This window comes from Amia ocellicauda, chromosome 8 (assembly GCF_036373705.1).
Source record: "Amia ocellicauda isolate fAmiCal2 chromosome 8, fAmiCal2.hap1, whole genome shotgun sequence".
In the NCBI taxonomy this organism is placed as follows: domain Eukaryota; kingdom Metazoa; phylum Chordata; class Actinopteri; order Amiiformes; family Amiidae; genus Amia; species Amia ocellicauda.
In genome coordinates, this window is record NC_089857.1 from 41,217,963 (window position 1) to 41,244,014 (window position 26,052).

At 39.6% G+C, this 26,052-nt stretch overlaps 2 protein-coding genes across 3 annotated transcripts; one reads left to right on the plus strand and one right to left on the minus strand.

The window, feature by feature from the left end:
- Window positions 1-652: 652 nt before the first annotated feature.
- On the minus strand, window positions 653-6,214 carry LOC136755295 (growth/differentiation factor 15-like). Its single transcript, XM_066711764.1, has 3 exons — window positions 6,132-6,214; window positions 3,005-3,243; window positions 653-1,425 (listed from the first exon to the last, which is right to left on the minus strand). The coding sequence occupies exons 1-3, from the start codon at window positions 6,212-6,214 to the stop codon at window positions 653-655; spliced, it is 1,095 nt and encodes a 364-aa protein (XP_066567861.1).
- LOC136755060 (kinesin-like protein KIF2A) lies at window positions 6,202-25,680 on the plus strand. 2 transcript variants are annotated; one of them, XM_066711426.1, is made up of 21 exons: window positions 6,202-6,403; window positions 14,773-14,867; window positions 15,374-15,496; window positions 15,948-16,002; window positions 16,309-16,398; window positions 17,418-17,518; window positions 18,196-18,291; window positions 18,588-18,642; window positions 18,869-19,031; window positions 19,124-19,214; window positions 19,316-19,379; window positions 19,460-19,551; window positions 19,906-20,048; window positions 20,473-20,677; window positions 21,071-21,181; window positions 21,400-21,467; window positions 22,193-22,306; window positions 22,915-23,062; window positions 23,179-23,280; window positions 23,408-23,543; window positions 24,366-25,680. In XM_066711426.1, exons 1-21 carry the CDS (start codon window positions 6,343-6,345, stop codon window positions 24,449-24,451), a joined length of 2,199 nt encoding a protein of 732 aa, XP_066567523.1. In that variant the 5' UTR covers window positions 6,202-6,342; the 3' UTR covers window positions 24,452-25,680. The 2 variants fall into 2 exon arrangements, with proteins under 2 accessions (XP_066567523.1, XP_066567524.1); XM_066711427.1 differs by lacking the exon at window positions 22,193-22,306 and having other exon boundaries at window positions 6,203-6,403.
- The last annotated feature ends 372 nt before the right edge of the window (window positions 25,681-26,052 follow it).

Consider the following 26,052-nt stretch of genomic DNA (forward strand, 5'->3'; position numbering starts at 1 on the left):
ACTTGGCAATAGTTATTTCATATTTCAAAATAAGTTATACCAGTTAAATTTGTAAAAACATAATCTGCTGATTTAGATTTTGTTGACAGGTCACATTTGAACAAGATGAGCACAGGCAGATACTTGGCATGAAGCTTATGCTGGCATGATCTTACTTTAAACGCTGTAATATAAAAGTTCACAGACTCAGAGCGATGTAATTAATTTGAGCAGCGTCCACTGCATTTTGCGCCCTTTTTATAGTATGGCTCAACTTCAGTGCCATCTCAGGGAGTGAGACAGTTTACAGATCCCAATTACATCACTAAGAGCAACATGCATGGGGGGTTATGGGGTGGGGTCCAAAAATTCTGCTGTGGCCGAGATTCCTGGGGCAGGATTTAATTAAAAGCATGAAAATACGAAAATAAATATTTCTGAAATAAACACTCTTTATTTATTGATTTAGTAATGACATTATCACTCAATGAATAGAGACAATGAATATTACAAAAAAATCATTTAAGGCTTGAATTAGTCACAAGTGTTGAAGTTATCAATGGATTAATAATTGACCAATTAAAAGCCGTGTGTCTTCAGGAACAGAATAGTGTTTTTCAACATTTCTGAGAGTTGCATGGATAAAGTCAAATACTTTAGATACACATATAAACTAAGAGCAGCTGCACTTAGAAACCACCATGTTGTCCAGAGTGGAGATGGTCAATTTGCCTTCACTGCTCCAGTGCAGGATGGTTAAGGGCTCATAGGCTACCGGGACACAGCAGGGACCCGGCACGGCGCCAAGCGAGAGCAGGTGCATCCTGGACTTGATCTCAGTGTAAGCGCTGTCGGCCTTGTACCTTGGCGGGCACGTGCCGTCGCAGCTGTAGGCATTGTACACTTTGGGCTCCTCGATCCAGTCTGCCCAACCTATTTCCTCAAACGACACTCGCATCGCCCGCCTGCAGCATTGCTTTTGATTGCTGCGGCAGCCTTCAGAGGCAGCTCGTCTGCGTGGTCGACTCCTTTTTATTTTAATGGCCACATATCCTTCTATTTCTACGCTGGCCCAGACGGAGTCCGACATGATGTCACTGGAAAACTGGAGTTCAAGGCTGCAGCTTTCCTGTGCGTGTGCTAGGCAATGTTTGATAGCTTTCTCAATGTCAAATGTAATTCTGTGAACGGCTTCATGTGGTCTTACAACACTGGAGGTTACAAACAAGCGGTGTGACTCCCTTTCTTGCAGCCTGGGTTTGAGCACTTGGTATATTTTAACCCTGACAGTTGAACTGCTTCTGTTGAACCACCGATTTAAATCCAGACTCAGAGCTGCCCTTTTCACTTCTATGTCCTTCTGTCTGCACATGCTCATATCGAATACGAGCCACTGGGTGTTCTTTGCTTGCCTGCCGTTTTGATTGTTGTCTTCAAGTATCATTCCTGAGGGAAGAACAAACAAAGAAAGCATAAAAAAGACAGTTAAGAGAACATGTACGTTTAGAATCAGAAAGGAGAGGGGAGACAAATGCTTTCTAATTGAATTATCTATAGCAGTTTTCTGATGGGAGACACTGTATAAAACATCCTAAACAGTGCATCTTCTAAACTGGAGATGATGAGACAAGGGGAAGCATCAGCCATTAGCAGTAATATAAATTCACTTCAGCAAAGGTTTGAGTTGGATTCTCAACACAGACATTGCTGAAACAATTAAACACCAGGAACTGGGCGATCTCAGGTGCACAGTTGTCTCAGATGTGGGAATCTCAGAGACATGACTTTATTATCTAGGTTACTTGTGACACGGTATTCAACTGTGACTCTTTGGAGGAGATTTTACAGCTCGCCTGAGTTTTTCCCCTTCACCACACCTGGATAAGTACCTACTGTGGGACCAATTTCCACCCAGCAATCTTTCAAAGAGAATGACTGCACTGCTGCACAGACCTATCGCTCATTGCTTTAACACACACATTTATTATGTCTTTCAAGATGGAATTGATTAATGTCACCACAGCTGGGTCGGTCAACCGTTTTAACAGGCGTAAAAATAGTGGATCTCAACAAGCAGACCTTCCACCTTTCTATAGGTTAGGACCTTCCAGTCCCAGCTCCTGAAGTCTTGAACTGATTTATTCATGAAGGCAAGATGGGAATGGTTGCATTTCAGAAAAGGTAATACATATTTTTTTGCTAAGTAATTTTAAGCTATAATAACGGAATGATATTATACTTTCAGGGTCATTTTTGTAAATGAACTATTGTCTGCCACAGACATGGATTAATCTCATTCACCATGAGCTGTATTATTTTGTCTTAGCTGTGCAAAGTATACATAGCTGTACACATAGAAGTGTTCTCAAAATGAACTGTAGGACTCTAGTCAGAGGAATCATTGTGACTTGAAAAATAACATTGGAAATGAAAAATAAATAATAATACCTAGAGCTGAGTACTCCATAATTGATGGGATGTTACTAAATCCAATATTTGATTCATGGCATTACTTGTCTGTATTTTTAATTTGCATCATCAGAGCATTTCAGGATTTTTTTATATACCTGGAACAATCCTATACTTGTTTATTAATTGTTATTCCCAATGTTTGTAGTGAACTATATACCTTTTCTAGCTATATTTATATTTATTTGAAATGTAAATAAACCCCCTATTTAATTCAAAGATTATCGGAAATCAGAACTTATTACAAAGTGAAAATACTTATTCCATCTCATAAGTGGCAGTTTACTTTTGCTTCAGCATTTCATATTCAATTACAACCACAATTTTAAAATGAGCACCACATTTTGGTAGTGAAATTGTAAAATATGGGCAAATATGTTTAAAAACACAAAACATGTTTAACTTGCCTTCGTGGTACTGAAATTAGAACTGCTGAGTTCAAGGATACTCTCAAGGTGAAATTGTGATAGTGTGTGATAGCTTTGAGATGCACCCTTCGCACAAGAAACATTCACAAATCATACACTTCATTCAGTATTTTAAACCGCCTATTTACCTTGAATCAGAAACGTGTCGGCGACTCCTCTGTCCCTCTGGCCCCTGTTGCCCAGTCTCTGTGTTACCTGATGGAGGTCTGCTCTGTATACCGTATCCTCCCCGGTCCTGGTGGCATTCCTCTCCACAGAAGGAGGTTTGTTGAGACCAAGCTGCTCCAGAAACCCTCTCTTGATGGCCTCTATTCTAATCTCATTTTGAGCCGTCCAATCTAGCCTTGACCGAGACTTCAGTTCACAGCTGTTCACACACAGGAAAAGAAAGCAGCAGCAAAGCAGGTACATAGTGCTGTCAGAGTTAGAGAGCCACCCAGCGCTCTGAACTCACTCACTTATGACATGATAGAGAAAACATGAAGCTACATCAAGGCCTTTTATCCCCAGTATCATGCAGATGAATTGGTCCAAAGTTGAAAAAACACACCTCTGGTGAATGTATTCTGTGAATTTTTGTGATTCATTGGAACTGCAGCTTTCAGGGTGAGAGAGGGCTGGTTAACATTTTAAACTAAAATAATTCAGCTCCAGCTATATAAAGGGCTTATTATTTATGCTTTTAATGATCATGTAAATCTTTATCAGGTCCAATAGTACCCATTTTGAAAAGAGGTTTATCCTGATATCAACCTTTCTATGAGACTTCAAGTCTCTTAAACTATGTATTTTCCTTTCAGATTAATATATATCCAAAAATGATTCTGTATTTGATATTAAATGTGAATAAGAGTAGGAAAGCATATCATATTATTGAATGTAAACATTAACCACCAATTTAATCTTTGTCCAGGCTATTTCTGTTATAGACTTTTGTGGTTTTTGTGCAATCAAACTAGTAAACAAGAATAATATGACTAATTTGTGTGTTTATTACCACACATTACCACATAACCCAAACAAACAAACAAAACAGGTGTTTAAGGGGGACATGGGTGAGATATAACAGGTGTGCAAACAGTATTTTGTGACATGATAGATAGCCTGAATTAAGTTCCCTCATTGCAGGGAAGCAGAACCTACATAGCCCTTATTTCTAATAAACAGGGAAATATTCTTATGTCACCATTTCTTAACAGATCTCATTTTCATAATTCTATTGCTTGCTTTAAATTTGTTTAAACTGAAAAAAAACAGTTGGTGTCGTAATGACAACCAACCAGCTCTACCTGCCTTCAGCATCTAACTGATGGACAAATAAGAAGAAAATGTAAAATTATTTCAGCTTTTAGACTTCATTCAAACATCTATACAAGGAACATTAAAATTACATATTTTAAAGGTAAGAATACCATCATTTGACAGTGTAAAGAAAACTCATTTTGTTTGCATGTCCAAATATATCCTGGGCTGTTATGAATGATTAATTTCAGGGAGCAGTGTTTAATTCAGGGCGGGTTGTGAATGTATCCATTGACAAACCCCAGAGAAATGTATGCTGCGAGGAGCATGCGCGTCTAAAGGAATGATATTTCAAACGGCCCTGGGGAGAGCAAAGCAGCTCTCTTATCACTTAACAGTGATGATGAGATTAAAGGGAAACCTGTTCTTCAATAGGAACATCAGGTGTGGGGCTCTATGTGGAGAGAGAGGTGTTTTCAAAGGATGAATTGTTAACATAGTTATTAAGAAAGCAAAATGTTGTATCTGCCTTTCTTATACTTATAACTTGTTATCTTGGAACAGCAACTATAATGTAATTTAGATTAATAAAAATACAGTACAAATTGTTCTAGAATTATTTTCTTTAATGTTGTACATTTCATCTTGAAATTTAAATTAAACAGTTTCATGTTTACCCATTGATAGGTTACATTCAAAGAAAAACGCTGGATTATCAGAGAGTTGAAAAAAGATATAGATAAGAACATTCCCATATATAAAGATAAAAAATGTGTGAGTGATTTCCAATGTCATGTTTTCATTTCTATGACAAAAATGATTGAATATGTTCATTTACCCCCATCACACTTTGCAATACAATACATACAATAGCTATCATGTACAACATGACTTTCTGTTTTTATTGTGCCATCATCGTCATCCTAATGATTGTATTGAGCTCGTTATTGATGTGCAGATCGTGCCCATGTTACTGCAGCAGCAGGCTGATGTATACACGTTGGTGGAAACTATCAATATGAACATTTGGTCGCTCCAAGCTATCCCGGACTGAGAATTAAACATTGACCTGCTATGATAAATGTTTGGGTTGTCAAGAGTTAAAATGACATTACTAATTAGTAATTCAGTGACTCAGTTTCCTGTTCTCCTCTTGGCATTAACTGCTTATTGTTATAAAACATGAAGTCACATGGTGTAAATTGCAACAATTATTATTATTATTAAGTTGCAAAGTAATGAAAAGGCTTTCTTCAGAGAGCCTCACAGTTTAACAGGGAAGTTCCTTCCACAGTGTTTCCAAAACCTTGATAAATGTATTTATTTGCTTTGCTGTTTCATATCTAGGCCATACACCAATATGCTTTATCAGAAACCAAAAATGCAGTTTGTATTAAAATGTTTGTCTTCTATTTAGGGAGTACTGCATACTTGCTTTTAATCATTGTCTGTATTTATTCAACAATATTTAACAATAAAGAAATAAGTGATATTTGAAAATAAAAATAAGGTTAAAAACTGTAACGGCTACTGTAATGAGTTCGCAAGCGCATGGATATCAACTTTCAAATAATTCCCAGCCCCCCAGAACTAATGTGTTAAATGTAACACATTCAAGGACAACACAACTTTGTGTTAGAATATACCAAATTACAATGATGTGTATTTTTAACAGATGAATGTGTGTTTCCCCACACAGACTTATTTATTTTGAAATTCAGGAATTGTTAACACAAAGTTGTGTTGTCATTGAACAAACACACAATGTGTTACATTTAACACATTAGTTGTTAGGGTGTAGGAACTTATAATACCAACTACACATGCATTAGATGTATTTACTTTTTTAAAAAATATATATATAGGCGTGTCGTATGTTATATACAGACTCCAGATTTATCTCTGCCTTTCTGTGAACTGAGCGAAAACTCGAGCAAAGAGACACAAACCCAGAACAGAAACCTAAGACACCTTGCACACAAAACTATGATATTTTAGCCGACACAAAAGTACCGCCCCTGCCCTTTAAGGTTCCCGCTGCACTGTGCAGTGAGGGGCGGTAGGGCGAGCGCTCTGCGCAGGCGCTCTGCTGCCATTTTTCTCCGTCTCCCGGCTGCTGCTTCCCCCTGACCTCCTCCCGGGCTTCAGCCGCGCTCCGCGACCGGGTCCATTTCAAATTAAAACGGCCCCCGCTCCGCTCGGCCACCCCGCTCACCGATGAAGCATGGCGGCTAGCTTCGGCAAGATCGTCATCGGCATTTACGTGGAGATAAAGCGCAGCGACGGTAAGTGGCGGCCGGTGTGCGCGGCGGCGGGGATGGATGTGTGAGTATCTTTGTGTTGCCGTGGAGAGACTGCAGTGGCCTGGGCGGAGGGCTGCCCTCCTCCCGCCGCTCCCCGCTCCCCTGCGCCGCCACGCAGGTCCAGCACAGCCGCGGACACGCCGGCGCGGTTCGGCCGGTCCTGGCGAGGCCGGAGTGGGATTGTCTGTGTTTTTAATATAACGCCCTTTCCACACACACAGCTGTGATCCAGGCTGACGTCACTCGCTTGGGACAGCAATTTGGATTATGGTTATTGTTGCCGTTGAAACACTTGAAATAGGACCAGCATGAATGGAGGCTGTGATGATGATGATGATGATGATGATGATGATGAAGTGCAGGCTAGAGTCACTGGGCCGCTGTGCTGGATGCCCTATGCGTGTGGCGAAGTTAGTCCAGGCTGAAGCACGTTTCTTGAATTGAAAATGAGCCTCAAATACAAAGTCCGTCCACAGAGGAGCATCCCGGTCAGCATCCCTGCCGTCTCCATCTCCGGCCCGACAGACCTGGGTGGTGCGTTTAAGAAGCAGCCAGGCTGGTTATATCCGCGCAGGGACGGAGCTGCGCCGCTGTGGGTGTCGTGTGTGTCGCCCAGGTGTCACCGCCACCCCGCCTGTCACAGTCCGGATCAGCCCGGGGCCGGACACTTTCAGACAGCGAGAGCTGAGGCGTCCGCGCATGCGCCCGCCGCGGTGCTGTAGAGATTTGAAAAGGGATCACTATTTGGCTGCTCTGTCGCTTAGGAAGCAAGCAGGATTGTGTGCAGGGCGTGAAGCGGGCTGGTGTGTGATGGGAACACGGAGGGGAAATTGTGACCCAATTCAAGAGCGATCGGCACGTCTTAATTGGTGTAAAACCGCATTTGCACAAGTCTATATTCTGATTAATGATGTATATTTCTACACGCACACACCACGGGTCTGCTGAAATGGCAGTGCTTATGGTTTCACTAGGTTGTTAATATACATATTTCAAGGTGCATTTGTTTTGACAGTAAATTAGGGCCCCGTTCAGCTACAACACTGACACAGGCCCGTTTCACTAGATAAGATGTAGAGCAGAAACGTTTAATACTGAAGTAAGCCAAGGTGGGAAGTCAATAAATAAATGTGCTCTGTAGTAGTGTCAGATATGAACGTGATTATAAGGTGCTCCTGCATTGCTGATGTTTGTATTTTATATACAGCAGCAATAGGGTTAAGGCTAAATACAATTTGGCATACACACCCAAATCATTGTTTTGAGAAAAATGTGATTTGTATTTTATTTATCAGAATTATTCAATGTAGATTCCATCTAATGAATGATTGAATAATTGCATTTAAGTAGGAACAGTCAGTCTAGTTTGATCAACACAGAACAAGTATTGGTCCAACACACATAAACCATTAAGATATGCCCTTGATCATGAAAGTGATCAATGTTAAAATATGCCACTGTGTATGCAGAAAATGCCAAGATGATCCTCATGAATGTCTTGGTGAATGTATAATTACAAAGTTAAGTATTTTGCTTTAAAAAAAAAAATAAGGAAAATGCGATCGGAAGACTACAAACACATTGTGATTTTTCAAGCACTGCTCTGTTTATACTAGTAATGCTTGGGTCATACATCTCAATAGCCCTGTTGTAGTTTCACACATTATCTTAGGATAACTTAATTTGCAAAAATGCTTGGATTTTATTTTTATCCCTGAATTAAACTTGTTTAAACTGTGTTTTTAGGGTAACCTTAAGCAGGAGTTCAGTGACCTGCAATGCACTGACTGTGTCCTTATTGACCGTATGTGGAGGGAAGTGATGGGACTTAAGGAAAAGGATTACTTAGATGCCTTAATTAAATACAAAATAAATCCTGTACTTCTCATGTATAAGTTCAAAAATGCTTAATCAGGTAAGCATATCAGTTTTTGTGGTAAAACCTGAAAATGTATTGTTAGCTTCAGCCATGATTCAGAAGGACAGTCCTATACAGTATATATATTTATATATGTCTGTGTGTGTGTTATCATCATCAGCCTTCAGTGATCCACTGCTGGATGAAGGCCTCCCCCCAAGATATTTCCACTTGTTTAGATGAACAGCATCTCTTTTCCATGTCACGCCAGCAAAGCCTCTAATTTTCCCATCCATAATGTGGTCTTTTTAGTTTTAGTTTTTGTTTCCTCCATCTGTTGGCATCCATTCTATATCTTCTTTTCCCCATCTTCGGTCTGTCCTTCTTTGTGTGTCCGGCCCATTGCCATTTTAACATTCTCACTCTTATCATAAACTCTTGTTTGTTCTTGGATTCCTTTTATTTGATTCTGTCTCTTCTTGTTCCAAGCTTACATCTTCCCATGCTTCTTTGTGTTGTTTCCTGTCTCTGTAACATTTGTCCATTTGGTGATCAGGTGTGCAGCCATAAGTGAGCTCTGGTAATAGCCAATGATCAAATCCTTTTCCCTTTGAGAAAGGCTAGGTTTCCTATCAATAATGTGCCATTTCTTCTTCAACATACTCCTTCACGTTTCTACTCGTCTTGTGATTTCTTCTGTAAGAGCACTATCTGTTTTTATTTGTTGTCCAAAGTAGATCTTTTGATCTTTTTTCTTAGTTTTAAGAAAGCTGTTGATCATGACTGGTTTTACTCAAGATCATATTGAGTCTAGAACTTCTGGGATTTCTGGAATTTCAGGATATATATAATAGTAAATAATACCCATATATGGTTGTAAAATGATAGGTAATTTAACATTTTCTACGGATATCATTTATAAATGGTAAAATTGGTAGTTCAAACTTCAAGGGTAAATTACACTATATTACCAATTGTATTGGGAGGATCATAGTAAATACTTGTTGATGTAATTTGGTATATCCCCACCCTGGACTGCTGCAGCAACTGTGATCGAAAGCGAAAGCAAAATAAAATGCCTTTCCTTCTGCATTGCAGTTTCCATTGCAGCAAAAGGCATCAGTGTCCATCAGCTCTTCCTCATTTGCCATTCCAGTTCATCCCAGACATGTAATAAGGGATTTAAGTGGAGACTGAGCAGTCCATGGAATATTTTCAACACTGTTCTGCTTGATCCACTGTGTTACACCAACAGCTTTTTAACAGAAGAAGCAACATGTTGGTTAGCTGTAGGGCCCTGCACCATACCATGCTGGCAGTACACTTTCGTACACAATCACACTGCTGGTCAGGTAACACACACAACACATGACTTATGGTAAAACCCTTTCACTTTCGGACTTTAATTATAGACACTATATAAAAAAAAGGGGTATTGATAAAGCTCTTGTCCTAACATATTGGAAGCCCTTGAGTTTTGATTGCTCTGGGTAAATGCTTAACTTGCAGTTCATAAGCTTATGGCAGTGTGTCTTACTGTGTTTACACTCAACACTGTTGCTAGAGAGACTGTGTGTGTAGACCAACACACATGCATCTACGTTTATTTCCTAAGTCCTGTCTTCTTGGCACATATGTTTGAAAATGTATTAAAAAAATGACAACCAATGTAGTGAAATCCATGAGCGGCTTGATTTTTCAGGCCTCACGGATGTAAAGTAGTTTTAGAGATTTTAAGTGTCTTGCTTGAGATTGGGTGCAGGAAATGGGTCGCTGTCACACTGTTTCAAATCTTGTCTACATGAGGATTTCATGGCTCTTGACTCCCCGAATAGGAGACTGTGCCAGATTGTATTAGTACTGTGTGTGATGGTTGGCATTTCTCTTAATTTGAAAAGGACTGCTTTTTAAGAGATTAATCTCTATTTAACACCAATCTCTGTTTTCTTTACTTTTTAATGTCACAGGTAATGTTGGGATATAAGATCTACATGTTTAAAAAAAAAAAATCCACGTTTTATAAGCTTAAATTACTTATTATTTTGGTATTGTATATAACCCTCTCGTGTATACTTTGGGGAAAAAAATCCTTGTTGTTTTGGGCCAACCAATGATCTGCCAAGCAGCTGAGCATGGGGCAATCACAAAAAACACCTTTGACGTCTTTAGTCCTTCAGTTGATTGGTGATGCAGTAGTGTTTATTTAGCGGATTTACTCCATGAATGATTGTATTTTCACTTTGAATTGAAGAAGCATTTTAAAAGTGTGGTTTGTCTTCATAAATATATATGACTAATATCAAGTTAATGAGCAGGAATTCTACTGATAAGTGTTTTTTTCTTGTATGCATGTCACTCCTGTAGGCAGGCAATTGCATCTCAGGGAGAATAGCCTTGTAATCCGAGCAGGAAAATGTCCGTGTATGTTTACAGATGTTCAGATATTTGTGGAGCTCAATCTGTTTTTGGTAAATGTGGCCCAATCGTTAAAGAATCCTGCTTCTTACTTTCACGAGACATGTTGGTACATTACGAATGTAACAAGCAAAATATGGTAAACTTCAGAATTATTGGTTTAATAATAGATGTGTATTTAGGTGAAGAGGTAATGTATACATTCTTTGCAAAAATCTATACTGTGTCAAGTAGGAGTAGAACCACTGGTTGACAGTGTCATTTGATAGTTTACTATGTTCTTGCTGGGGGGAATATTCTACTCTGCCATTGATTTTTAATTGACTACGTCCTAAACTTAAAATATTCTGGAATTAAACGTTTTGCTGAAACACATAATGTGTCCTTTTTATTCTTTCAAAAGTTAGTTGTGTTGTTGGCACCGCGAGCTGGTGTCATCACTGCTGTCACAGTTGAGGAGCTCCTGGAATATACCCAGCGGTGATTGTTATTCACCCCGGACACTGCCACTGCAGTGCTGAACCGGCGAATAGTGCTTTGAGCTCTTTATATTTTTAAAACTTAAAAGACTCATGTGAGATCTAACATCATAAAAAGCATGTGAAAGCCAGACATTATTAGATGTTAGGCTTTATCATCCGGTTTCCTGCTGTTTTGACTTAGCAGAGTTGTGCCTCTCCCATAAAAGAGCTTTTCTGTGTGGTTTCAGTGAACACATGTCATGCCCCATATTCCACGCTTTTACTCTGGCTATTGAATGAGCTCAGGTTCCACGCTCAGAGCATAAAGCCATTCAGTTATACATCTAGCCTATATATTACAGTTTTCTGTGCAGCTAGAGGAATTTTTTTTCTCTTCTTTGTGAGAAGTTAGAGACAGGTGTGAAATATGATTAATTCATGCCCTTGACAGAGTGAAACTAAATGTTGATTTAGCAGAGAAATGCCACATGGTCACCTATGACTAGATGTCAGCCAGTGATCTGATGGTTTTCAGACTCAATCTGTGCTATAGAGATCGGTGGAGCCACCTGTGAGCCCCTCAGTTGGACAGTGGCTGTTATTTTAAAGATGCCAAGGTGTTCAAGAATAATAAGACATCCTAGTGTGTTGCGCACATATTGGGCACTTCTCATCTGAAGAAGTGCTTTGTTGTTAATAGGTTTTTAGTTTATATCTGGTAAGAATTGCATTTGTACACATACACAAGTATTTAATTTATTATGTCAAAAACGAAACATCTACAAATTCTTTAATTTTATTTCGCCGTTCACACATTTGTCTGGCCAGGCAGCACTGATTTTTGGCCAGGCGGGTCACCTGGCCTGCATTGTGCTGCAGGAAACTCTGCATTTATGTAAATTAAATAAATCCTTCTATGAAGCGCTTGCTTTCACAGAATGGTTTATTTGAAGATTTGAAACTGTTTTCAGTAAAGCCTTGAACAGTGTTTGTGTTTTCTATTGCTATAGTCTACGGATTATTTCCTGCAGATTTTCATTGTGGTTGCTTGGCAATGTTACTCGAGGACTGTTTTACCTCGATCATGATTGTTCTTTACCTATCAAGTTCTTAAAGGATGTTATTTCAATATGTCTCTGTAGATATAACCTTGACTTTGCAGCCAGCTGCATTTCAGGCTGTGGGCAATGTCACTGTAGACAGCATCTGATGTCTGTGCTTTCGACCAGATGCTTCTCTACCTTCAGTAGACACTTACATAGTTGCTTATGCACAATGGAATTGCCTGTTTGCATTGTTGAATCGTCCCAGCTGTTATATTTCTTATTGTTGCTAGTTTTCTGCCCCGCTTGTCACTGGATTAGAAAACGGGTGAACATGACTTTTCTCCTGGATATTGTTTTCCCCACCGTGTGAAGAGGGAGCTGCACAGCATTACTTTCACTAACAGCTGACATAAGTTGAATATTTGTGCCGGTGACTTCAACTGAGGTGACAGTCTGTTCATTTGCAGTCCTCACCCTCCAGAGATCCATCACTCTCAGTAATGAAACCATCATCTAATTTATGACTTTATAAAAGGGCTACATTAACGTCTTTTAGAATGCAGTTCTTTTTTTAATAATACTTCATGCTTGAAATGCCAACCAGATAAATCATGTCATGCTATATAAATGATCAGGTATAGATAGTTTAGTGTACCGATACATATACACATCATACATAAATCCTGTACTTACTTCCAAAGTATTGATTCCTACAGTATTTGAAATCAAGGTTCAAAGATCCTAAATAACTTTTCACAGCACCAAATGTCATATCAAATTATTAAATTATGGAGTGCTGTAATGAAAAAATTTACATTTAAAATCCCTCTTTTTTTATTTTCTCACTGAATGTACTTTTAAAAACCGACAATCTACCTTGAACTCTTTCTTAAAGTTGCCATTTTGTTGATGTGATTAATAAACTATAGAAACAAGGAGAAACTATTGAAAATGTATCGGATCTTCTGAACAATTGTTAAACTGATGGTGTATGTCATAGATCTTTATATCACTTTGTTAGATGTATGTTCATGGCAAAAAACAACCACAAAACGGTAAAGATTGCTTCAGTAATTCCCCACTATACGTCATTAAACTGGACTGCTCAAATCTCATTCCCCCCTTGGCACACGCAAGCTGACTCTTGATTTTGTTCACTTAACGCTCCAGTAGTTTCCATGAATCTTTACACGCAAAACACTAGCAACCCCAACTCCTTCCCCTTTAACCTGATCCTAATACACACCCATCAAACAGTCAGGGTGTCTAGTCTGCAGCAGCCGAGGAAATATAAATGGTTTCTAAAAGGATGGATCTGAAACTTGCCAAACAGGTGCAGTATGTGTGTTGTTCACATGTATTGTTTTTATGCACAACTCTTCTGCAATTTTACCTGAAGAACAGCACTGTTACTCCTGTTCTTGCTACATTCCTACACTGTCAAGTACGTACATAACAATCAAAGTGATGTATAATTACTGTGAGCAAAGGATAGCGTTTAAAGGTCCTGGAAATAATTCTTCAGTTTGAAGGGGGCCGTGGCGTCTTTTTACAAACGGTTACCTTGGTGAGAAGTTGAGCTTCCTTTAACAAACCATTATTCTGGCTGCTCGAGTTTAGTCTCTGTGTCATGGTATCATGATTTGAGTTGTCGTCTCTTGTGAAAGTAACAAAGTAATTTTTCATTTAATTCATGTAATTGGATTGGGAGCTTTCTTTTCTAATTAAAGGTGGGGGAAAACTATGTTGGCATAATATTAAATTCATACCTTCCCAAAAGGAAAATGTTTTTTTTAATGATGGTAAACTGGAAGCTCACTGTTCACTGGATTATTTTTCACAGGCTTAAATTAACTTCTGTACAGCTAGAGAATCTATTCAGTGCTTATAACAGAAAACTTGTGTAGCGTTAAACGCATCAGAAACACCAAGCATTGCATGTGCACCGTACCGCGCTTCATCACAACATAACAAATAGACACTGTATGGTGAAGAGTTTGGTTAATAGGGTGTTGCTGTTCACTGCCATGAACTGTTGCGTAACGTTAGTTTTCTCCCCGGTTGTTAATCACATTACCGTCGGTTCAGAGTGGAGCTAAAACAAGTGCAAGGATGATTATGCATTCCCAAGCACTGAAGAGCCTCCAGGAATAGTACACACTTCCTCAATATCAGTCTTCCTTCACAGTTATGAATGCCTCAGAAATAATGGCTTAGTTGTAAAAATGTGCACACTGTATTCTTTAGCTGACCCATCCTGCGCAGTGCAGAATTATAGAGCGACCAGCCGGATACTTCTAATTAAACTCCATTACATTATACAAACGAGGACCTGCCTGCACCCGGGGTACGGATTTGACTATCCCTAGTATAAAGTAATAATTATCACAGTTTCATGAAATGCATTTTATTTAGTTAAGCACCACCAATTTAAAAATGTTCAATACCAGCTGTTGTGACGCATAGTCAGAAGGATTAATTTATTAATGCATTTTCATGTTTTCTCACTGCAATGTGCACGGCTGGAAAATTACGTAAATTAAAACAAAAAAAAACATTGATTTCTTGTAGGGCGAATACACCAGGCTATGGTCACATCTTTGAATGAAGACAATGAAAGTGTCACTGTTGAATGGATAGAGAATGGCGATACCAAAGGAAAAGAGGTAATTTCCCGCCGTTCTTTACCTTATGCACTTCTACGGCAGCAAGATATCAAATAAACCCTATTTATTCAGTTGTAATAGTGCTTCTGTAGCTGTGGAAGATGCACACTGTTAGTCTGCTGTTGCTTTTGCAGGTAATGATATCCATATATCCGTTTTCTCTGCTGTTCCAAAGTGCTATTGTCATGCAGTGTTTAGCTGATTGCATGTAGATAAACCTACTGGATTCATAAACAGCTGAGGTTTGTGTGCTGATGCAGTGTATTTAATTTATTTAGATCTAAATTAAATAATACTTAATCCGTTTCAGCTTTGATGTCTGAAACCGCCTACTACAGGCAGCGTAAGGGTCATTTATGTACACATCCAATCTATAATGCATGGGGATATCAAAGTGTAGCTGAGGGGGAGACTAACCAAACAGAAAAATAATATTTGTACCACAGATAATGTGATTACTATGCATGAGAGAATTCTGTGTTTATGCTTATTTAATCTTTTAATAGATTGATTTGGAGAGTATATTTGCACTTAACCCCGACATTGCCCCCGAGGATGAGATTGCGCCCAGCCCCGAGACCCCGCCTCCTCCCACGCCAAGTTCTATGAAAGTGAACAAGATCGCCAAGGTGTGTGTTTTACCTCACAGTGTCCTGTGTTCTGTGAGTCTGATCATGCCATTGCAAAGAATGTGAAGGAGAGAGGAAATGCGTATCTTCTATGTGGTGCGTACATGGCTAGACTTCGGTGGGTTTACATTTTACTCACTTATGTTTGTCGACAGTTAGCCAAAAGTATCTCGGTGATCTACTTTTTTTCCAATGTGATTTTCTTCCTGCAATCATAGAAACAAAGTACCTTCCGAATGTACAGCTCAGAAATTAGTTAAATTGACCAAAACGAGCATTATCGTTCACTCATGTAAAGCATGCTTTGTTGTTCTGGAATGCATTGAGAATTCTATCTTACAGAAAAGGCAGAAGACAGTAAATCACAGATATTAAAGAATAATTTCAATTAAATCTCTATGGAGAGATTAATATTTTTGAATATCATTTTTTTTTTTTTTAACCTTTTCAGAATCGACGGACAGTAGTACCCACTAAAAATGAAACCCCCTCCAGAGACAACAGAGGTAAGGTTTCTCAACGGTTCTCCTCAGCGTGCATTAGCATAGCTATTAATTCCATACATTTACAAGCTGTGTCTTTGTGCAGTTTTGGAGATGTTTCGATGTAGGCTCAGTCCTAGTAGTTAGTAGTAGTAGTAGTAGAAGTAGTAGATAAAGACTAAAGACTATATGCCCCTTTTGAATAAATACATTCCCCTTCATCTCATGACAAGCCAAACACCGGAGTCCTCTGTGTAGGATATAACGGATTCAACTGTCGGGTCAAACTATACGTAATGACGAAACTCTCCCCTTTGTGTTGCTTTTCAGTTGGGTCCACACGAGCCCGGCCCAGTCAGCTCCCAGAACCAGCCCCCCCGCAGCCCACAGCCCAGCAGACTGCGCAGCAGCTGCAGAATGGTAATATTACAGATCTGTTTTTTTCTTCATAAGTGACATTCTGTATTTCTATTCCTCAATATTATTCTGTAAGCAGTTGTCTGACATTTTTGGGGGAAGTATGTTTTTTTGTGTCCGTTTGTGTTTGTGCTTTAGGCCAATGATACACTAATATCTTCGAGTCGGTGCATGGGGTCAGACTTGGGAAGTTATTTAACATAGGCCATTGTTCCAGAGGCCTACGTTAAATAACTTCCCATCTAATTTTCAACACTTGTCTCTCAGCAACAGCTTATGGTCGGAAAACTGTCAGTGTCAGAGTGAAACAGCGCACAAATTGAGCTAAGGGTTCATTAAGTAGGACTGAGACGGTTTTAGCATAAGATTAAAGAAAGATTAATCTCTCGCTTAGAATACATCTAGGCCAGAACATCAACCCCTGGCTTTAAGATGGATTGTAACTATTGAATGTCATTGTGCTTGTTTAGAACTTTTTCAGCTCCTTACGTTAGTACAGTTTTCCTACGATTCGTTACAGCCTTACACAATGATTTATATTCCTTGTAGGATATAGCCTTGATATATAAGCATTTGAGTGTTAATTTCTATTTACTGCTCTACACGGCATGTTCATATCTTTATATCAAGAAGACTGACCTTGTCTTTTTATAATTTAATTGAAAATGTTTAAACTTCAAGTTGACCTGGATAAGGTCATCTGCTAAGAAATAAATAATAGGTAATTCAAAAATATCAGCCATATAAAGATATGTCCTTGCTTACATTGGTTAGAAACCAGGCTTTGTGACTTTATGAACAAGCTCCTAGGAAGGACACTGCTTAGGTTACCTGCACCTGTTTAAATCTTGAGCAGAGGAGTATTTCTCACTCCCAGGTCAGAAGTCATGCCTCAGTAGTGCAGTGTTGCCTTGCGGAGGTTGCCTCTGCCCATGTCAGATCCACTGAGGCTCTGATTTACGAAACGAGAGACATTTTCCAAAAGTTTAAACCGCGATTAACGAGTCTGTGTGCTTCTGTAGCCCGCAGGAAATCGAACTGTGTTAAGGAGGTGGAAAAGCTGCAGGAGAAAAGAGAGAGGAGGAGGTTACAGCAGCAAGAGCTGAGAGAGAAGAGAGCTCAGGTATGTGTCCACAGTTGTATTTTATCAATGAGCAATTTATCCCTGTGAGGGTCCGACATAAAGGACTGCCCGACTGCAGGTGCTAAGTTATTGCCCAATGGGTCAATATTTTCTCAATTAAACATAATTTTTCTACCGATACGTTTTCACATCCAATCTGTTTACATCGGCAACGGACATGTGACCTACAAAATATCAAATTCCGATGTAAAGTCCTTGGCAACTTTCCGAATTAACTATTGGCCAATCAAAAGATGTCAAGCATGAGATTCATGCTACTGTGAGTGGGTTAGTGGAGATATTGACATGCATGGCCAATCAGATCGAGAGAATGATTTGTTTTGTATTGTTTATATCCCAATAACTTCCTTATAACAACGCATAACTTTCACGTCAGGCAGGTATATTTTTTGGGGAGCAAGTACAATTTCAAGGCCTTGTGTCAGACCCTGCCCTATATTGGATGATTTGATTTTTGTAATATTGTGAAATGAGATATACAGGTCAAAAAATATCCCCGGCACTTGTTTTACACAGTAAGGTGGGGGTGTGGACACTGGTACACAGTTTATATGCCTACACTTACTTTGTTTTGATTCCAAATTCGACCCTCAGATTGTTTTTCCACACATTAAGCTGTCTAATGTAAATATTTTGTTTGAATTGTGTTCCTTTAGGAGGTTGATACAACAAATCCAAACTATGAAATTATGTACATGATCCGAGATTTCCGGGCAAGCCTCGACTACAGACCTTTAACCACTGCGGACCTGGTGAGAGAGCAGTTTCACTGTTTGGTCTTGAATGTGCTGTTCAGTGGGGAAGGAGTGCAGTCCCAGAATCCACATAGTGTTGTTGTTTAGTGAAGGTTTTATGTCCTAATGCGTTAAAAATAGAATATTTGGTTTTCTGCAGACATTAACATGTTGGAGCAAGATGTCTACTTCATTTGGTGTGTACAATAAGAAAGAGCCTTTCGTTTGACTACAGGGAAAACAGTATGTATTAATACAGGTAGATGAAGCCCTTCAAAAACATGTAAATAAACCATCATAAACCTTTTCTGCAGATCGAAGAGCACAGGATATGTGTGTGTGTTAGGAAACGCCCACTTAATAAGAAAGGTAAGACATCATGTTTTTTACTCTCCCCTTTAAATTAAAAAGCAAAGGTTTCCGTATGTTATGTAAAAAGAAGAAACTGATTTTGAGAATCAGTATTTATTTCATCACTCGGGCCCTGCTGTGTTCGAATTTGCACTTTCAAACTTAAAGTAATTCTCATGTGTTCCCAGTTTAAAAATGTAACCTGCATTAATCTCCGTATTGTCTTCTGTGTGTTCGTTCTCAGAGATGACCATGAAGGATCTCGATGTGATCACCATTCCCAGTAAAGATGTTGTAATGGTTCACGAACCGAAACAGAAGGTGGATTTAACGAGATATTTGGAAAACCAAACCTTCCGCTTCGACTACGCCTTTGACGACAGCACCACGAATGAAATGGTTTACAGGTACAGTATGACAATACATAAGACGTGATGAAACTGTGTCCTCTGAGGTGCAGTGGCACTGAAACACGATCTAAATGGATTTCGATTTGCAGGTTTACAGCCCGGCCTCTTGTGGAAACTATATTTGAGAAAGGAATGGCCACTTGCTTCGCTTACGGACAGACCGGCAGTGGAAAAACACACGTGAGCTTTTTCGAACTGACAGATCTTTTCCTGGATGTAAACCCTTTCAGTGCGTGAGCTGTTGGTGTGTTATTTGCTGTATTGTCTCATTTCTGTTTCAGACCATGGGTGGTGATTTTTCAGGGAAGAATCAGGATTGTTCTAAAGGAATATATGCACTAGCAGGTAGGTTTGGTCCAAGCACAGAGCTTGATTGCGGTTGAGTCTGCGGCTTGCGTCTGTGATTAAGCTGCCTGTCTTTGTAGCGCGGGACGTGTTCCTGATGCTGAAGAAACCCAACTATAAGAAGTTAGACCTGCAGGTGTATGCAACGTTTTTTGAAATTTACAGTGGAAAGGCAAGTACTGGTTTTCAAATATGCTTACTTTTGACATCCTCTGCCATTACATGCATTATCATACAATATCAATTTTGAAAAGTGGAAAACTTACGGCAACATTTTCCCCGAAAGCATTTTGCCTTAGGCCCATGAAGGGAGACTCTGCTAGCGTATTAGTAATGGATCATGTGTAGATGTTTAAGAGTGCTGTTGTGTCAAAATATTCATAGATCTGTACGGTGACACCCTGTTTCTGTTTAACCTAGCCAAAGAAGTCCTGTGCAGGATGCAAAGCCCTGTCCTCTGTTTATTTCAGTGTTTAAATTTGAAACCAGTGCTGTAGGATCTAATATCCACTTGTGATTTTTGAAGGTCTTCGACCTGTTGAACCGGAAAACCAAGCTACGGGTTTTGGAAGATGGGAAACAGCAAGTTCAGGTAGTGGGATTACAGGAACGCGAAGTGAAATGCACTGAGGATGTGTTAAAGCTCATCGAAATAGGCAACAGCTGCAGGTAAATACAAAGCTTTATCTCATCTCAGATTCTTCACAGGGTGTTAAAAAGCCTAATATAAAGGAATTATTTAAGTCTAGAAGCTTGAGGGGGTGTTTTGTTGCACGAGACGCCTCTGTGAAGTGCTTTCAGAAGTCATGGATCATTAATCTTGAAAGGTGTGGAGTTTTAAATGCAGTTTATTGTTCTGTGAATTCACATTGTTTGGAATTGTCCTCCCAGAATTCGTTTCTAAAATGGTTATTGATGCACTTGGTTTTAATAGAATATCGAATTCATTTGCAGATGCCCTATTACATTACATTACATAATTAAAGTGGCATCTGCAAATTAAATAAATGTTAGCAAGACAACCTGTGTAAACTACCGTATTACTATGTTTGCTTCTTCCGACGAATAACCCTCTCAATGTTTTCTCTCGTAGAACATCTGGTCAGACATCTGCCAACGCTCACTCCTCCAGAAGCCACGCGGTATTCCAGATCATCCTGCGAAGGAAAGGGAAGATGCACGGCAAGTTCTCGCTCATTGATCTGGCTGGAAACGAACGAGGAGCCGACACGTCGAGCGCAGACCGGCAAACGCGCCTCGAAGGGGCCGAGATTAATAAAAGTCTTCTGGCACTGAAGGTTAGTAAGAAGACAGATTCTTGTTGAACTGAAATAAACCCTGGTGAAATGTGTTTAATGTAAAAGGTGACAAATATTCCTGGAAAAAACCCTGATTTCACACATGCAGGCCCTTGAAACCTTTTTCTGTTTACAAGAGATCAAAACATTGATAAAAATAAATACAATTATATATATATTTACATGGAAATCTAATTAAGCTTCTCATGGGCACTGTGTATGTGGAAATATTACTTGGGAAAACATTATGCAGTAGGTCGGTGTACAGAAATTGAGAATATTCTGCACTTGCAGTATATAATAACTTTTGGAACCTTCTTGTTTTATTTTTCAAACTTTTTTTTTTTAACATGTTGTAATATTGACATTTATTCACTTTTTAATATTTGTAAGGAATGCATCAGAGCTCTAGGGCGCAACAAACCTCACACTCCTTTCCGAGCCAGTAAACTCACTCAAGTGCTGCGGGACTCTTTCATAGGCGAGAACTCGAGGACGTGCATGGTAAGGCTTTCAGAACTGCTGTTTGGTTTAAAAGTGGTGTAAATGCCATCAGAAATGCCATATTCACAGTAGATTTAGCTTTTGTAAACATGCCTATCTGAGAACGGTTTAAATCGGTTTGAATAGACTTCTTAAATGCTCTGTCCATAGTTGGCCCTGACAGTCAGCGCTATGTATTGTTGTTTATCCGTTCATTCTTAGTGTTTGGTTTCATACAGATTGCTACCATCTCCCCTGGAATGGCCTCCTGTGAAAATACACTAAACACACTGAGATATGCCAATAGGTGAGTAAATCCTTCGGACTCGTCTTATAAGTCGATGAATAATTTCAGAAGTTGTTTCTTAATGCAGATGTTTAGGCCTGGACTTCGAAATACCCTTGTCCCCTGATTTAAATCAGAAATACCCATGTAGTGTGAGGTTGGCCAGCATGCAGGTCTGCTCCCTCCCCAGTTAAATGTCCATTTCCCCGCTCCCTCCGTGTCCGGGGTCGGCAACTTGGACGCCTCCATTCGGTTCCACCGCCAGTCTTTGTCCCTGAGTGACCCTCACTGGGGACCGAATGGGTGCCGGTTTGATGCCCCGCGGTGGAAGGAAATGGAGGGGCCAAAGCTGCCAGGCCGCGCTATGTGATTCTGCTTAGAAGAACATAGAAGACCTACTTGTTGTCTGAAGAGTTGTGTAGAGCATTACCATTGTTACCTGATCCTCAATCCAGTGTCCCCCTTTAAAACGGGGATGTGAGACTCGCAAACTTGGCTGTGGTTTAATTGCCCCAAAAAACATACGTGCTGAGCCCAGGCACACAATGAGCGGCCATGTAGGAATCGGGAGGTGGTGTAATTGTCAGATGTGATTGGCGCTGCGTCTGTTTTCAGTCAGACAAGCTGCCCTCTGGGCTGCTGTTTTGTGCCTGGAGTGGGTGTGGTGGGAAGGTGCTTTCTGTGTCTTTTATCTGTCCTGACCGGATCCTTTCCTTTCTGTTTGCTGCTTTATCTCGAAACTTCAGAGTAAAGGAATTTGGAATAAGTCCCTCAGACATTCCCTTCTCCCAGGGGAGCGGCAGTCGCTCCGAGCTCTCGCCCACCTATGAGTATGATGACTTTTCTACCTCGCCCAGCAGGTCTACTTCTCTACATTTCACACAAACCTTATTTTGTTTCCCCTCTCTGTTCATTTCTTTGTTAACAATATGGACTGCAGTGCTTGTAGAGGTTCACCGTTTTTACTTTTTGTCGTATTTTTAGTTTTGTTTCATCTATTAACTGCATTTCGTCCCATTTTCTGTTCTTCATCCCAGGTGTGGCATGCATTTGTTTATCCTTTCACTTGCGTCAGTTCAGATGTATTTTGTTTGCTCCTGGATAGTTTATCATGGCAGGCACTACATTTTTATGTGTTCCGTATTGATTAATTTAATTTGAATTGCATTTTATTGTTTGATGTACGGTTTATGTGAGGATGTAATGCCACCATATATTGAGTTCGGATTTCGGCGTAAACGGGAGGTTTAAATCCGTCCTCCTAAAAGCTTTCTTGGATCTTAAAAACAACAGAACATGTTGTCAATCTGTACACAAAAAAACAACCAGAACAAAAATTATGAACCGCAAAATGGTGCCATTCACATTTTCTTAATGGATGTCATCGTACCAAACTGTCATTGTACCAAAGTCCTAGTCCTTAAGGAGGAGGGAAGCAGTGTAAATTGATTGTCCCCTGTGGCCACAGAGTGAAGGAGCTGACCGTGGACCCCAGTGCGGTCATCGAAGGACGCCCCAACATCCACGCAGTCAATCAGCTGGACGCCCTGGAGGCGCAGTGGGGCGTTGGGAGCTCCCCTCAGCGGGATGACCTGAAGCTGCTTTGTGAACAAAACGTAAGATAACTAGACTCTAGATGTGGTGGGCAGTGGCTTCGGTGGTATCTGTGCTGTCCACCTGCTGGGTCTCGTTTCTAACCGGGCTCTTGTGTGTGTGTTTCCTGATTGATTAGGAGGAAGAAGTGTCTCCACAGCTGTTCACTTTCCACGAAGCCGTGTCCCAGATGGTGGAGATGGAAGAACAAGTGGTGGAAGATCACAGGGCCGTGTTCCAGGTGAGATGATGCTTGCGTTGTTTTAAATTCATTTTAATACATGTTGTACTTTATTTTGGCACCAGTCTGGTTGCTTTCTGTTGCATATCGTGTCGCAGGTGATGTAAACATTGTTGTTGCTCTCTAGGAATCAATACGATGGCTGGAAGATGAAAAAGCACTATTGGAAATGACTGAAGAGGTGGATTACGATGTGGATTCCTACGCAACACAGCTGGAGCAGATTCTGGACCAGAAGATTGACATCTTAACTGAGCTGAGAGGTAATTTGACCTGCTGTGAATGGGTTTAAAGTTCGTACAGATTTATATTCAATATCCGTTAACTGAAAGCTAAAACAAGTGCAGTACAATCCAACTGAGGGAAGAGAGAAGCAAACAGCCTGGAATAGTCATTTTAAATTGGAGAGCCATTTAGTAATATTAGGTTTAGTATTAAATGTATCAATTGTGTCAGTTGTTGTATTGATTAGTAAATTATTCTGCATGTCAGTTGACCCATTCAGTATTGTGCTCCATCAGCATCTTTTCAGAATCTTTTATAAAGTAATAATGCAGCTGTATTACTCTAATTTCACATATCGTGTACTGCAAGAAATTTGAAACCTTTTTCATAATAAACATTTTCACCTTTTCTTCCCAATATTGCTACAGTGTTTGGCAGGAGAATAGTAATAATGCATTGCACTTGGGAATCAAAGCCATCTTCCCAGTGCCAGGCTTTTAAGCACCTGCCTCCTTTAAATACCTGCTAAGATAGTCTGGGAGGTGTTTTTAATTTAGATTTGATCATCATAATATAAGATAATAATCATAACATAAGATAGTCTGGGAGGTGTTTTTAATTTAGATTTGATCATCATAATATAAGATAATAATCATAACATAAGATAGTCTGGGAGGTGTTTTTAATTTAGATTTGATCATCATAATATTAGTATTGCACTGTTTTTATGTATAATCAAATGCATTTTAGATATAACCAGCTGGACAGTTCTGAATTGAATGCATGCTGTCAAACACGTCAAACATACTGCACATCAGGGCCCTGTTTAGAGTTGACTTTTTTTCTTTGTTTCTTTACAGATAAAGTGAAATCTTTCCGCTCTGCTCTGCAGGAGGAAGAACAGGCAAGTAAGCAGATCAATCCCAAACGACCACGGGCCCTTTAGACGCCCGTCCTGTCACTCGATCTCACGAGAGCCACTAAACTCTTACTGCTGTACATGTCTCTCATACCTGGCTGTGAAACTCCAGCTCTTCGAAAACTGCAACATATTGAAATGGAGATTTTCACTTTCTGTTGTACATGAAACACGGTGTTCAGACGAGTGCTTCCGGCCTGATGGCACAAATAAGGGACGGGTTGGGGACCGGAAGCACTCGGTTGTTGTTCTTTTTGTTGATTTTGTTTTTTTACTTTTTAATTTTACTAATATAAAGTTTTGAGCTCCTTGCCAATTTTTTTAAAAAGGAAATAAATCTATGAAGTAAAACTGTGGACTTTTGACTTCCATAGTGTCTCTCTGTTAAGTGGTAGGGTTTTGTTACAGAAGGCCGGTTGGACCGTTGGGAAATGTATGCATGCACAAACCAGCCGTGATTGTAATCCACCTCCCATAGACATGACTGCGCTCACTGTCAGTGCTGTAAATAGCGATGTTTCATTATTTTGCTAAACCGCGTAGTAAACAGTCTGACTAAAACGCGTTACTCATCAGTGTACATCTGCTTCCCTGTATCTACTTTCTGTTCGGCAACATTTCTGTCCGTTTTCTTCACATTTGTGCCATATCATGTTTTTGAAAGGCAACCGAGTTCACGTGTTACATCGAATCATTCCCCGTTTCTTGCTTTTAATTACTGTAAAAAGTGTTTTTCATCTCATATTAACACTTATCTGTACAAAAATATTAGTAATGAAAGTGTTAACTAATGTATAATAACTAAAGAGACTTTGGGAATAGATGCTACAGGTGTGATGTGTGCTCACCAGATGTAATGCTGGCTACAAGAATAAAGGTTCACTTGTATGATTTTATACTGTACTGTATCATATCTGAAGACAAGGTTTTGAAAGGAAACAGTACCCTTATTGGTTTTATTGTTGTGACCTTTTCAAAGGTGGAAACTGGTACTTTTTTCTTTCCCTTCGACACGGGAAGAATCCAGTTGGTTTTGAACTCTTGCCTTGTGTGTAACAAGAATGGGGTTGCGTGAAGTACCGTGCTCACCTTTCTAAACGTTACCGTTTCAATTGGAATCCATTTTGTGCTGGGTCTTGCTTTTTTACTTTGTGTTAACAGTAGTTTCCACAGTGTAATCTGTAAAGCCTCATTGCTGACAAGATCTGTACACTAGTGACATCGTGCTATGGAATAAAAAGAAGCAAAAATCTGAATGTTTGAATATTTTTAACTTTTGTGAGCCAAGTCCTGCCACTGAACTGAGTGAACAAATACTTTTAGGTTTCTGTTGCGCTGTAACAAAAGCAGTGTTCATTTTCATTTTAAAACCTATCCGTTAATTGTGAAATAAGTACATTAATTCTTTAGTAAGCAAAGAAAAGTATCTAAAGGTGATGATTAGTCATTGTTCTTTTCCCAAGAGGACATACTTAAATGTATATAGATGTTTTAACTAACTTTGCCCATAATCATTGTTGCATCTGCTGTTACAGATCAATCATGCTACTCTGCTGTATTATAATGCCAAATGAGGACAGTCATCACATCCACGGGAGAGCTGTAAAGGTGTCATTTATATACTGTAT

Coding starts and splice junctions, on each gene's coding strand:
- LOC136755060 (XM_066711426.1), top strand. CDS start 6,343: ATGGCGGCTAGCTTCGGCAAGATCGTCATCGGCATTTACGTGGAGATA. Junction 16,399..17,417: donor TGCGCAGCAGCTGCAGAATG/GTAATATTACAG, acceptor GTGCTTCTGTAG/CCCGCAGGAAATCGAACTGT. Junction 19,215..19,315: donor CCGGCAGTGGAAAAACACAC/GTGAGCTTTTTC, acceptor TTTCTGTTTCAG/ACCATGGGTGGTGATTTTTC.
- LOC136755295 (XM_066711764.1), bottom strand. CDS start 6,214: ATGGCAGCAGAGCGCCTGCGCAGAGCGCTCGCCCTACCGCCCCTCACT. Junction 3,244..6,131: donor AACCTTAAAGGGCAGGGGCG/GTACTTTTGTGT, acceptor GTGTGTGAACAG/CTGTGAACTGAAGTCTCGGT. Junction 1,426..3,004: donor CGACACGTTTCTGATTCAAG/GTAAATAGGCGG, acceptor TTCTTCCCTCAG/GAATGATACTTGAAGACAAC.